A 15,214-nucleotide genomic window follows, 5' to 3' on the forward strand; every position below is an offset into this window, starting at 1 on the left:
TCTTGTTCTCTGAAACAGAACAAAAAATGATTTTCACATGTTATAAAGTTTCACTACTTTCCATGAGTTCCTCTGAGCTTTCGAGAATGATAACAACACAATTATTTGCATGAGAAATTAATAGCTGGTGTGTAAAACTGTGACAACACTGAGCGTCAACTGACATGTAGAAGGAACCAGAGAGAAAATAAGCCCATCCATAATATAGGCTACAGGGAGGGAGATCTTCTTTGGACTCCAGCCTAAAACTTACAATGATCATCTTTATAGTCTGTTTGCTGCTGTGTTCATTTCATGAGTATCAATTAAAAGGTGAATAAAAGTGATTCTAAAATACCTACCCACTGGACTTTAGAAGAGTCTGGTGCAGGGGAAGTAAGTGGCATCAATTTGAATTATTTAGAAGAATGATGAGTTTTGCTCCCCATCTCATTGTTCAAGACGGAAGGAAGAGTCTGTCTCATGCATGCAATTTCATTGAATGACACTTCTTAATGCCTGTGAGCCTTTACTGATGGAGGCTTAGCTTAGCTCCTTGGTGTGTTCCAATGCAGCATTGTTTTTTTGTTTTTTTTTTTTCTTTCCTTGCCTTGCCTGTCTATTGCTATTTGTTAGTTTCACTTATTATTTTTTGGTGGTTGTTATCATTTGCTTTTCTTCTCCCCACCCACTTTTCTCTGCAACGTTTTCTGTTTTCTTTTTTTCCCTTTCTTGGGCACTCCAGCCTTCAGTTTAACTAGAAATTCTATTTTAATTCAAATGCACCCACCTTCCTTATTTCAGATCCTGCTCAGATGTCAGTTCTATGATGTCTGCCCTCACTCAGGCACGCCTCTCATAGCACGTCTCCCTAACCTAGCACTTGGTTTCTAACTGCAATTCAGTGACTTAGATGAATTTCTTCTAGTGGTTTTCTTCAGAGACTAGAGCCCATTTTTGCAGTATATCTTTGTGGCTTGCGGCATGAAAAGGGAAAGGGAAGCGTGGCAGGAAGCAGGAAGAAAGATGCATACTGATACACAGTGGGATAGGAATTAGTGAAAAAATACTTTGTCTTCTTTGGTTGACTACAGAAACTTTTGAAGGAAAAAGATAATTTAATTTCCCTTTTAATTTAATTTTATGTGTGGAGCTGAGATAGCAGGAAGTCAGAGATGAGTGCTAATGAGTGAGGTATAAGGGTCAACTGTGCAGTATTATAGATAAAGCCTGGTGTTTGGTAGAGAAGAGGGCAAGGAGGAATGGAAATAAAATGCACTAATTTAATACTGCATATCAGGCATCATGGAAAGGTGTTTTATGTCTGTTTTCATTATATACATTGTCTTATTAATTATTTTAAAAATTTATTTTAATTCTAGTTAGTTATACATGACAGTAGAATGCATTTTGAATGCATTATACATAAATGGAATATAAGTTCTTATTCTTCTGGTTGTACATGATGTAGAGTTACACCAATCTTGTAATATTACATGCACATGGGGTAATAATGTCCTATTCATCCTACTATCATTCCTACTCCTAAACCCCCTCCCCTACTTTCACTCCTCTCTAAGACAAAGTACCTCTATTCTTCCTTCCCCCCACATTGTGAATTAGCATTTGCATACCAGACAAAACAATTTTGCTTTGGTTCTTTGGGATTGGTTTATTTTAGTTAGCATGATATTCTCCAGCTCTATCCATTTACTGGAAAATGCCATCATTTCACTCTTCTATAAGGCTGAGTAATATTATATTGTGTATATATACCACATTTTCTTTATCCATTCATCTGTTGAAGGGCATCTAGGTTGGTTCCATAGCTTGGCTATTGTGAATTGTACTGCTATAAACATTGATGTGGCTGTATTGCTATAATATGCTGATTTTATGTCCTTTGGGTATAAAACAAAGAATGGAATAGCTGAGCCAAATGGTAGTTCCATTCCAAGTTTTCTGAGGAATCTCCACATAATCAACCATTATGCTTTCCATAGTGGTTGCACCAATTTGTAGTCCCACTATCAATGTATCAGTATACCTTTTTCCCTGCATCCTCGCCAACAATTATTGTTGCTTGTATTCTTGACAATTGTCATTCTGACTGGAGTAAGATGGAATCTTAGAGTAGTCTTCATTTGCATTTCTCTAATTGCTAGAGATGTTGAACATTTTTTCATATATTTGTTGACCGACTGTATTTTTTCTTCTGTGAAGGTCTGTTCAGTTCCTTAGCCCATTTATTATTTGGGTTATTTGTTTTTTGGGTGTTAAGTTTTTTGAGTTCTTTTATATCTTGGACATTAATGCTCTGTCTGAGGTGCATGGGGTAAAGATTTTTCCCATTCATCTTCACATTATTGATTGCTTCCTTTGAATGATCTAATCACACTCATTTATACCTTGAAAGAGTGAGAAATTGGCATTTCAAGTGATTTGCCAAAGTCACAGAGTTATTCATTGACAAAACTGTCATTAAAGTTAGGAGGGAAGGAAGCTGGAGGAAAGCCCTATAGAGAGAGAAGAGATAAGCAGGAGTGGGGGTGGAGCTGGGTCACCAGAGTTCTGTTAGGGAGGAGTGGACAGCAGGGATCTTCAGAGGAGCTGGGATTATGGGGTAAGCAGGCCCCACAGTATGTGCAGCTAGCTGCAGAAGATAGAAACTGGAGGCCACAAGGATGCTTTAGAGAAGGCAAAAAGAGGAGGGTAACAACTCTAAAGAATGAAAACCAACTTAGAATCAAGACCCTAGTGGAAGAATTACTGAATTTGAGGGCAGTCTGTCTCAGCTTAGTTTTTAGCTCATTATCCAGAGACAGTGACGACTGACCTTTGTATTTAGCTCGAATTTAGAATGAATCTTTCTTCTCCCAATGTTGGTAGTCCATTTCCTGGGAGACACACGCAAACCAGGCTTCAAAGAATAAGCTGCCTCTGGGACTGAAGGAATAATTGGATCAAGAGCAGAGGATCTCAGAGGTGTTCTCAGAGAAGAAAATTATGAGAAAATATAGGAAAAGATGTGTATACATGAACATGATTTTTGTGCATGCCCAAGCATGCAAGTTTATGTAAATATATATATGAACACATAAATATTCATTCATTTATATTCAGGTACAGGCATAACCGTGCTTGTTCATGTAGAATTTTATATACAAGTTTACATGAATCCATGAACATGTATATCTTTCCACATGTACCAGTTGAAAGTGTATACATTCATGTCTTTATATGTGTATGCATGTATTGCAATTATCTTTTCACATATGTTTGTGTAGTGTACATGCATATTTTTCCAAATTCTTCTTAAATACTTTAATGTTTATTTCCTACTCATTCTAATATCTTAATCTTCATTGGTCAAGAACAATGTATTCTATGGGCATAGACAGAAAGGACCTTGTTCTAAAGTTGGCAGAGAAGGGTCTAAGGCCTTCTCTGAGTTTGCAGCTTGCAAACTTGAACTCAGAGTTTGTAAACTTGTACAGGTTTGCAGCTTTTACTCAGAGCTGGGACTTCTTTCCTTAGGTTATTGATTCAGGGATATACCTCATCACCTCATCACTTACGGGTTGGATAAAATTTCAGTCTTAATTCCCCCGTGTGGTTCTGGCTGTTTCCCTTGTTTTTTGTGCTTATGAAGAAGCAGGACCCTTGTTCACCATGTCACCCATTGTTCAGAGTCCTATTCTGGGTCATTGAAATATTAGCTTTCACAAATTTAGAGCATTTCTAGATATTAACAAATTAATAATTTCTGCGAAATTAAAGGATTAGAGAATCTGTTTTTTAAAGTATGGAATTACTGCTTGGACTTTGAAAATACATTAAGTTCTTGTTCAAATAATGAATAAGAACTGAATCATAAGTGAGTGGATGGTGGATTAGAAAGTATGAATAAGTTTGGAGAACAGATAGTTGACTCGATAAATAAGCAGAAAATCAACTTTGCTAAATACTTAGAAATACAAAAGGGACAGAGAGAACTCAAGGGAATCTTAGAGCCAATATAGAAAACAGACAAATCTAAAAAACAAGAAAAATAAAATAATGGGCTGGGGTTGTGGCTCAGTGGTAGAGTGCTCGCCTAACACATGCGAGGCCCTGGGTTCGATCTTCAGCACCACATAAAAGCTAATAAACAAAATAAAGGTATTGTGTACAACTAAAAAATAAATAAATATTTAAAAAATAAAACAGTATTTTGAGATTATGGAGATCAATATCTGAGACAGGAGGAGTTGGAAAAGAGCATCATCTGTAAACTTTAAATTCAAAAACTCCCTGAGCATTGAAACCAACTAGACATTGTTCTGTCTCTCCACCCCAATACATGAGAGAGATCACAGCTGGTAAAAAGGGACTAAATAATTCACTGTGAATAGATGGGGACAGAGAACACATATTCTCAAGAACATAGTCGTAGGTATAGTCCAGCAGAGGGCAGCAAAGATCTGCCTCCCAGAGTTGGGCTGCAACATGTCTTGTGCTAGAGGTAGTAAGAGGTTTTAATGGTTTGTTTACTTATTTCTCATCTGGCTGCTAGCTTTTTAGTTAGGGGAATCGGTATGTTCCATCTGTGCTCCATATACAAGGAAAGGAACCTGCCACAGGAAGTATTTGCAATATTTTTGTTATAAAACAGAAAATTTGACCCATAATCCCCAACATACTCTGCCTAGCTTACCATTGCATATATGTAATATATTGAATCTTTGAATTTATTTACTATGTTTTTATTTTAGCTTCTGCTATTTTATTTTTCTTCATTTTTTGTGCTCCTCCTTTAATTGTATACCCAAAGGAGAAAATTGCAGAATCATTCATCTATTAATAAACTTTGCTAAAATGTGATTGGTTGCTTATAAAATTTTTATTTTTAATAGACCATTGTCAATGTCTACAATAAATATCAAATAAGTGAATAAACATGACTTTACTGGGGCTGGGTTGTAACTCAGTGGCAGAGTGTTTGCCAAGCATGTGTGAGGCACTAGGTTCAGTCCTTAGCACCACATAAAAATAAATAAATAAAAGCTTGCTGTATATTTATGACTGCAAACTACCAAAAAAATCACTTTACCAAAGACATTTATTTTTAGAAAGCAAAATGCAGATGATTGTTTAGCAACTGTTCAAATAGCCGCTAAATTATCTTAAATCATAAAGGTAATATGGTAAATGCTGGTAATCATCTCTTGAATGGGAAATTTATTATAATCATCAAAGATGATATATTGAAGAATGAGCACTTTGTAGATGAATTTTAATGGGAAACAGACATAGGGAATATTTTCTACTTACAAGGTCTAGGTTCTTTAAAGTTTCTGATCGCAAAGTCTTAGGACAGCCATCAGAAGTTGGTTACTAGCTTCCTCTCTAGCCCAACCCTTCCAAATAGGAATATTTAATTAGCCTGACTGACTCAACCATTTTATGTTTGAAGTGTTTTGGACAAATAATTTGCTGAAGTCCAAAGTTTCTTGCATTGTGAGAAACAACATTTATATCTAATGAAGAAAGAATCATAAGGTTTGGACTCTGAACCTGATGTTGTAATTTAAAGGAACACTTGAGGTATCTTTATTTCAGTTTTATTTTTGCTAAAGTAAATGACAAGGGAGCATGTATTTTATGGATGAGAAGGAAAACTGGTATATTGCATCACTGCTTCCAATTGTCCATCATTTACAGTAGGTTATCTGACCTTTTACAGGTAGTACAAGATACTCCACCACCCTAACATTATCAGGCTTGAACACTGACTGTTTTGGGCTCTTCATTGGTGAGGAAAAGTAACAACTGCCATTTCTGAACAGAAGCCTAAAGAACCACATTATATTTCTCATGTCATTTTCCTCAGAATGATATTCCCTGTATTTTGTGACTTACTTAACTAGTATTCCAGAATGTAGAAGAGGTGCCACAGAGCAAGAGCACCAAGAAGTAATCTGAGAAAGAAAAAACAAAGTTTGTTGTTTAAAGAGAGTGACATTTTAGTTTTTTTTCCTCCAAAATGGCTAATATACTTATTTTTCCATCCCTTAAGATTTTAAATGAGTTTTAAAGCTTAAATTGATATCTGTATAGGATAACAATTCAAATCAACAAGAAGAATCTGACATAAAGGGAAGCCCCACTCCTCTCAGGCCCTGCCTTCTGTTTGGCAAATCTGTTTTTGCCTGCACATCATCATATCTGACAGCTTCAGTGAGTTGACAACTTCCTCCTTTTCTAAAACATTCCCCTCTCATGGGTTTGGTGATTCTATATCTTTATGTCCTTCCTTTTATTTTTTCTCTTTTGCTACATTTAACTCTTCTAACTCAGTAGTAGCTATCTGTGAAGACCTTCTCACCTTGGTCTTTCTTCACTTTCTCTGAATAATACTCCCATTCTTATGAATTTAAATAGCATCTATATGATGAAGATCCACAAAATCACATTTCCAATCTCTATCCAAATAAAAATTGACTTCACCTGTGAATTTGCAGACTTTTCAAACCCAACATGCTAATAACAATATTCTTAATCTCCTTCCCTAGTTCTAATTCTCCACAATGTCAATTTTTCTCATCTAAGTAAATTGTGTCACCATCTGCTTACTAGTCAGAAGTCTGTACATCATTGTTAATTTCTTTTTTTCTCTATTCTCTCATATTCTTATTTAGACCACAAACACATTCTCAGGTTCTGTTTTTATGCTTCCTTCACTTCTACCGCCACTACAACTAACCCTCTTTCAAACTTCTTGATCACTTTATAACTGTCCTCTCTACCTCTTCCTGTTCTGTGTTCAGGCCATTTTCCCCCAGAGCTGTTATGATGCTCTTGTTTAATACTTCAATAGTGTCCCATTACAAATAAGTGAAATCCCAGCTATTTGCAATGACTTACATGGTACTGAAGAGTTCAGTATCTGTTTGTGCTGAAATTGACATATATCCATGCTTCCTGCACAATATCTCCTTGTCAAGTTATTCAGACATGAAGGAACACTTTCTGGCATATATTTTCAAGTCATGCTTATCACAGGTGACTTTTTACAAATCTCAGATCTTAACTAAAATGACTGATCCCCCCAAATCATGCATACAAAATAGTCTACATTCCGTTGTATTTATCCATTTACTCTTTTGATCAATTGTCCTATCTGGAAAGGGGACACACAAATGGAAGGAATCCCATATTTTTATTGTTGACGATTGTGTTTCAAATGGCAGCCTAGTTCTTGGCAAATAATTGTCACTCGATGACTAAGAATGAAGAAGTGAATTAATAAAATCGGGGTCTCCTCCAAAGAAGGAGATTATTTTTAACACCATGGGGATATTTCATTGTCCTAACATGTTAAAGGAGTAACTCTCTATGAAGACCTCTCACCTTGGCTTTTATTTTCACTTTCCATGAATAATATTCCCATTTTTATGAATTTAAATAGCATCTATATATTGAAGGTTCACAAAGGGGACAAACAGATGTGAATACACATCTTCCCCCACAAAGGGAGAAGACAAAGTTAAGGGAATAATTCTATAAAATGTGACCACTGTGCTGACCCCCTTATGCTTTCTTTTCCAAGAAGCCATCTACCTGCAGTCCTTCCTGGCCTTAAGGGACAGGATATGTTATATTCCTCAGCAAACTATCTGTTATCTGCAAGAGAAAATGCAAGCCAGAAATAATATTGATAAGAACCCATGTTACCATGAAGGGGGAGACTTTCATGACCCTCTCAAGACCAGATCTAGAAACTCATGGAGATAAGAATATGTTCTTCTAACATAAAACCTGTAAGAATTTATGGTTAAAAATACAATTATAACCAGTCAGCATGGACCAAAGTGACCTAGAGTTGTCATGTCAATGGGGACTTGAAAGTCTGATGTTATCCTGCAGTCAGTCAAGAGGTGGATTTGGGTGGGGGCTCTCTGGAAACTTCCCTGGGGTCCCCAATAAAACTGGAGTAAAGGAGAGGCACACTGTCCCTCTCTTCTCTGAAAGGACCTACTTTCTCCCTTTCCCCTTACCTATCCTTTCAATAAATTTATGGATGTTACTCTGAGTGACATGTCTTAAATTTTTCCGACTTGATCACAAGAATAGAGATTTGAAGAGGGGAAGTGGGGTTTGTGCTTCCTCAATTTCTGGGAAACCCCCAAGCCCTGTAACATAATCCCCAACCTTATGTTTTCTTACAGGATTCTTCTCCTCAAAACCATGCCCTGATGGATCATCATTTCCAAGGATTATTTTTCACAGTTGAACTCACTCATCTCCATGAGGGGAATGAAAATCTGATTGGTGACCTTGTTCTGAACCATTCATGTGTGACCCAGGACCTTGGTTCATTTTATGCCAATTTGCTGGACCACACTTGATATTGAATTTCAGTTCCACTTTGTAAGTCGATAAGCACAAGGAAATAGTAGTGCAGAAGACCATGGAGTGTCTTGTCTTCATAGAGCTCATAATCTGGTGAGCACTAAAGACAGAGCAAGTGGTTGAGATCCAGTTTCCTAAAGATTTTTATAGAATACTGCAACACAGGGGCTGGGGATATAGCTCAGTAGAGTGCTTGCCTCACATGCACAATGCCCTGGGTTAAATCCCTAGCACCACACACACACACACACACACACACACACACACAGTCTCTCTCTCTCTCTCATAATATATATATATATATATATATATATATATATATATATATATATATATTGCAATATACAAAGCACTACAGCAGGCATCAACAAAAGTTCTCTGATGGAAGCCATTTTAGTTAAATTTTAAGATCTAAAGGATGATGTCCTTTACTTATGGGCTCCCAGGTTCCTTAGGTCCTGAACTCTGTTCAGAACTACTGAGGTAAATTTCATCTCTCATCCTGTCTGTTCGTGGGAAGTCTTTTTGATATATCAGTAACAGGAAGAAATGAGAGAGGTTTCTTATTTTGAGGTTGGTGGGGTGTTGCTGACTGTATGTCCTATATGTTCGCAATAGTGATGTCAGAACTCCTGAACTGCCAGCACTCTGGTGCCTGCAGAGCATCTGCAGCGTAGGTTCTCAGCAGTGGCCGAATCTCCAGTACTTCAAGTGCAGGGTCATGCTGCATGGTGAGCCCAGGGTGGGAGCAGCTGTGCTATTTCTATATGTTACCCTTGAATTTTAAGTGCTTCTCCAAGAATCTCTCATTTCTCTTTTTTTAGATCCCTTAAAATTTTGTAAATAAGTCATTCTATGAAATCTCCATTTAAAAATATCCTCAGCATTGTGTTCCTTACCAGACTCTGATTGAAACCAATGAATAGGAAGAGACTATACAAATTGGGAAAGGGGAAGGGCTTTCCAAGAGAAACAGATAGTTTAAGTTATGGAATAACAGATTTTTTTTTAGATTTCCATAAATTAACTTTTTTAGCATAGATGAACCTGGGAGAATGGACAGAAAGCTTTTGAGTCAAAAGCCTTATGACTTGGAATCAAAATGTTTCATGGGTCTATCAGAAGAAAATTCAGGCCACCAAATGAGAACTCTTTCAACTTTCTCCTCTGCTCCAACACATATATCTGAATCTGTCACAATTCTTCCAGGGGAATCAATGTCCTTTCTCCCATCTTAAAACTCCCCTACCATCTATTTTATGGGACTGACACTCTGGCTTTTTCTGTCATCCATTTCCCCTACTCTTTTCTCAATCCTTTTTCTTGCCTCTGTTTACTTTTTATTATTAGCATGTAAACATTCTAAATTTATCTTACTTTTTTGCCATAATGTTATTATGGCAAAAAACCTTCTATTATGTGATAAGTTTTCCTTTTCCTAGAAGAATTTATTGGATGTACATATTATCTTTGTATTTACTATTTTTGAAGGTAAACTAGGGGGTTGGAGGATATGAAAATGTAAAATTGGATGACAAAAATTAAGTATGTTTGTGCAATTGGAGAATTTAAAAATGGTGAAAAAAATTACAGTATCTTAGAACTTATTTTTGTTCCCAAATATGATAAGGATAATGCAGATTAAAAAGCTAGGTTGGAAAGCTCCTTTTGGATGTCAAAATAAAGTTATCCATGATGGAAATATAAAAATATTTTATTGTATAGATTATGTTGGGGAAACTGGATATCTACATGCAGAACAATAAAATTAGACCTTTAACTCATGCCTTACATAAAAATCAAGTCAAAATGGATTAAGCATTTAAATTTAAGATCCTAAACTATAAAGGTAGTAGAAGAAAATATGGAAGAAAATTCTTCAACATTTGGGCAATGATTTTAAGAGATAGCCTAAAAAACACAGGTAATAAACATAAAAATAGACGAACTAGATTACATCAAAGTAAAAAGTTCTCAAGAGCCTGAGAAATAATCAACAAAGTGAATAAACAGCCTATAGAATGGGAGAAAATAATTGTAAAGTGTTTGTCTAATAGTGTTTAACATTCAAAATATGTAAGAAACTCAATTTAATAGTGATATATATATATATATATATATATATTAAAAATGAATATATATTCTTATTTGAAAATATCCCTGTTTAAAAATGGGCAAAAGATCTGAATAGACATTTGTTAGAAGACATGACCAAAAAACATATGAAAAAAACCCCTCAGCATCATTAATTGTCAGGAAAATGCAAATAAAATCACAATGAGATATCACTTCATACCTGTTAGAATGGCTATTATTGAAAAACAAATGCTAACAAGTGTAGGCAAGGGAATCTTTGCATACTGTTGGTGAGAATACAATTTAGTACAGCCATTATTGAACATATTATGGTACTTTAATAAAAAACTGAAAATAGAACTGCCATTTGATACAGCAATCTCACTATTGGGTATGTAGTCAATTGAAATAAGTATTACAAAAAGATGCCTATACTTCCATATTTATTGCAGCACTATACAAAAAAGCCAAGATGTGAAATCAGCCTAAGTGTCAATCAGAAGATGAATGTGTAAAGAAATATATATATATATATATATATATATATATATATATATATATATATATATACACACACACACACACACACATGTATATGTATATTATATGCAATACTATTCAGCCAATAAAAGGATGAGATTCTGTCACTATAACATGGAAGAAGCTAATGCTTAATTAGCTAAATTTTGTCATTACCCAATACATTTGTATTTCTAGACAGCATGTTGTACATACTAAATAAATATACTTTTGCCAATGTATGTATTCATGAAACACTGAATTCAGCTTAATGTCAAGATTGAATTATAGGACTCAGTTGTCCACAGGAAAGGTGAAAACCAGAGATAAGAAGAGTCCAGGGCTTTGACTAGAAGAACATGGTCAGAAGGGTTCAACTGCAGAAAAAGTTGGGGGAGTTCTATCTGAACCAGGTTTGAGGAAGCATATAGGAGTTCTTATGCACCAGTGTGACTCAGGGATCCCAAAGTTAGTGCTTAGCCAGGATAGCAAGAGATGACAAGGACCTTGGCCAGGTAGAGAAGATGGAAGCAGTCCCAAGGAGCATGGAAGGAGGTCTATTTTCTAAGGTCAATTAGCACAAATTACATTTCTCTAGTATCTGCCAAGATCTGATCTGAGTGTTTTGTTATTTATTGTTCCATTTTAGTATTTGTTTTGTTTCATTTAATTTCAGTGTTTGTATGTCAATTGATGATCCTTGATAAAGTCTTCCTCTCTATAGCTCTTTTGGTGCTACCAAAAATGCCAAGCCTCAGATGTAAGAGGAGGCATTATAACTTAAACGAGAGAAGATCAGCCTTTTTAAGCTATAACTCAAAATAGAAAGTCACCCATGCTTTATTTAGGGCAGGGGGAAGTCTGTTTGAATGGGGTGTATTATCATAAGCCCTCAATGCTGATTAGAGGCCTATATGGGTACTCAGTGAAATTTAGCCCCAGGACTCAGCATTGGCTTTTCTAAGGCCTAGAAGCTTGCTGATGGCACGGCGAATCTCCTTGGTCTTAATACTATATATGATTGGGTTGAGCATGGGAGGCACAAAGAGGTAGATGTTGGCCATAAGAATGTGGACAGCAGGTGGGGCCTCTTTCCCAAAGCGGTGCACGAGGGACAGCCCCATCATGGGCACGAAGAATACAAGTACAGCACAGAGATGTGAAGTACATGTTTGAAAGGCTCGGAGCTGCTCCTCTTGGGAGGCTAGTCCTGCCACCGTGTGCAGGATGAGTCCATAAGACAGTGCGATGAGCACCAGGTCCAGCATCACAGTGAATACCACCAGCATCAGCCCATACAGGTTGTTGAAGGTGGTGTCTACACAGGCCAAGTGGATCACTTCCTGGTGCAGGCAAAATGAGTGGGAGAGGACGAGAGAGCCACAGTAGGGAAAGACCTTCAGGAGGAGGACAATAGGGATGAGGGCCACAGGTCCCCGCAGGATAACAAACAAGCCTGCCCTGATCACTCGCCTGCCAGTGATGATGACTGAGTACCTCAGTGGGTAGCATATGGCCACAAAGCGGTCAAAGGACATGACGAGGAGCACTGAGGACTCCATGAAGGAAAATGAGTGGATGCAGAACATCTGGATTTGGCAGGCTCCAAAGTAGATGCTGTGATAGTTGAACCAAAAGATTCCCACGGTGGTGGGCAAGGTAGATACCGACAGTCCCAGGTCAGTGAGGGCCAGCAGGGATAGCAGATAGTACATGGGTGTGTGCAGGCGAGGGTTGGTCCTAATGATTATCAGAATGAAACAATTGCCTGAGATGGCCACCAAGTACATACAGAAAAAGGGGAGGAAAATCCAGTGTTTTATGGCTTCCAAACCAGGAAAGCCAGTGAGGTAGAACATGGGGCTGAAGTAAGTAATGTTGGATACGACCATGACCTGAGGACTGAGGGGATACTGGGCTGGCATTCCTCAAGGACTGAGCTGGAAACAAAAGGATATTTCTGATTAATACTTGCTCAGCATTACTAACATGTATATCACCATTAGCAACATCATGGCCATAATTACCTTCACTATAATATACTCAAATTTATCATTTTCACTATATTATTGCATCCTTCTTTATTAATGTCACTAACATTACCCTCCCAGATTGTCTCCTCTCTCTCTCTCTCTCTTTCTCTTCCTTCCTTCCTTCCATACTGGGGATTGAACCCAGAGGTCCTTAACCACTGAACCTCATCCCCATCCCTTTTCTTATTATTTTCAATTTTGAGACAGGGCCTCACTAAATTACTAAGGCTGGTTTTGAATTTATGACCCTCAGGCCTCAGCCTCAAGAGCCTCTGGGATTACAGGTTTGGCCACTGCTCCTCCAGATTTCTATTCCTCCTCAGTCCTCTGTTGGCTCACCATCATTATTTATTCCTTAAATATAGCTGTTTTAATTCTTGGAAATTCTTTGGCTAAACTCTTATTATTTTTCTTCATACAATATCATGCATTCTCATAGCTTTATTTGTCTTCCATGTGTTGGTAAGTATGAAGTCTATAGCTCCAGACTTCTCTTTTGATTTCCAGACTAGTACTTATAGCAGCATGCTCAACATCTGTATCTTAGTATTTCATATTCACCTCAGATGTATGTCAGAAATATGTCTTCTCTTCCCTAACATCCTTCTTGCTTATTTGTGTTTATTATTTCAGTGGTATAAATAAAAAAGACTTGTTTTTGTGTATTTGTTTGCAGTGTTGGTGATGGAACTCAGGGTCTTACACATGCTAGACAAGTACTCTATCACTGAGATACATTCCCAGCTCCAAATTTAGTTTTATGTTGGACGCCTTCCTCCAAGTTGTACCTCTTTCCAATATGCTATCAATCAACAAACAAGTCTGTAAATTTCCATTTTTGAAAAATCTCAAGTCTGTTTACTCACATATTCATTGATGCTCTCTTAATTAAGATTATTGTCATCTCTTCCTGGATTATTCCAACAACTTCTAGTTTTGCATCTAAGTAGTTCACTACACTATAGCAAGAGAGATGCTCATATAACCAAATTTGACATGAAATACAAAAAAAGTTCACAATGACATGCAAGGCTCAACCTTGTCTTATTTCTATTTATATTCCCTGTTCTATCCTCAGACTGAACTTACATCAGCAATGGGATTTGAGTCCACATCTGCCTCATTGCAACCTGATGCAATATAATGGTCTGTACCATTAAATATAGTTGTTTTAAGTGCTTCCTGCTTTGACATCTTTCCAAACCAATCTTCTTTTTTCTACTCCAGTCAACACAGCCATATCATTTATTCTTTATTTTCCCATACTTTCATTTGTATTCTTTAATGTTATTTACTTTTTCTCCCCATGGAAAGAAAGAAATCCCATTTACCAGTAAATAAATACTCCTAATAATTTAAGACTTAGTACAATTTTTTTTCTTAAAATTTTCTCTTGACTTCCTTATATATTTAAGTACATTTTTCTCATTACTCATATAATATATATACTACATGCAGCACTATTAAGCACAAATACAAATTTCTTCTATATTCTTCATATTATATACTTTTTTACTTATATAAAATAAAAATTTTATATAGAATACACATGCATTAGTATAAATAAAATATATACAAGTAGGGTATGTGTTTATCAATTTACTCATATACTTAAGAAACTATATATTATTTACATATTTATTATGTATTCTTTATATGCATCATAGATACTATTTACATATAAAGTATAAAGATTGTAATAAAAGTATAAGTATGTATTGTACATATAATTACATAAATCTATGAAGTTATAATTATACATTAATATAGGCATCTTTAGTTATATAACTTTATGTAACATTATTAGGGTAATACATATAGTATTTATATATACTTATATTTATTTTTCACTTAATGATTTTTTAAACTCACCTTTTATTTTAACCAACTAATTTGGGATTCTCTAAGATTCCTGGAGCCCAGGACAGAGTCTATCACATGGTGCACACCACTATATATATATATATATATATATATATATATATATATATATATATTTTGCATGAAAATATATATTTGTACCTGGAGTTCTGTGCTCAGCTCTGTGTTCACTGACTCCAGAGTGACTGGATGGATAGGTAGAGGGATCTGGTGGAAGTAAAATTCTACAGAGAAACAATGACAGGCATGAGGTTATTACTCCTTTTGGAAAGGAAGTTCTAGGGAAATTCTTAGAGCAATGAGAGAAAATTGTCTTTGATGGAAGAGTAGCA

The 15,214-nt window shown here is 36.2% G+C and overlaps 1 protein-coding gene across 1 annotated transcript; it reads right to left on the bottom strand.

The window, feature by feature from the left end:
* Nucleotides 1–11,900: 11,900 nt before the first annotated feature.
* LOC124091176 (olfactory receptor 51M1) lies at nucleotides 11,901–12,893 on the bottom strand. Its single transcript, XM_046442137.1, has one exon. It carries the CDS (start codon nucleotides 12,891–12,893, stop codon nucleotides 11,901–11,903), a length of 993 nt encoding a protein of 330 aa, XP_046298093.1.
* Nucleotides 12,894–15,214: the final 2,321 nt, after the last annotated feature.

The sequence above is a fragment of the Marmota monax genome, unplaced genomic scaffold (genome assembly GCF_021218885.2).
Source record: "Marmota monax isolate L192 unplaced genomic scaffold, Marmota_monax_Labrador192_F-V1.1 WCK01_AAM20220418_F8-fsc00068, whole genome shotgun sequence".
Taxonomy (NCBI): Eukaryota; Metazoa; Chordata; class Mammalia; order Rodentia; family Sciuridae; genus Marmota; species Marmota monax.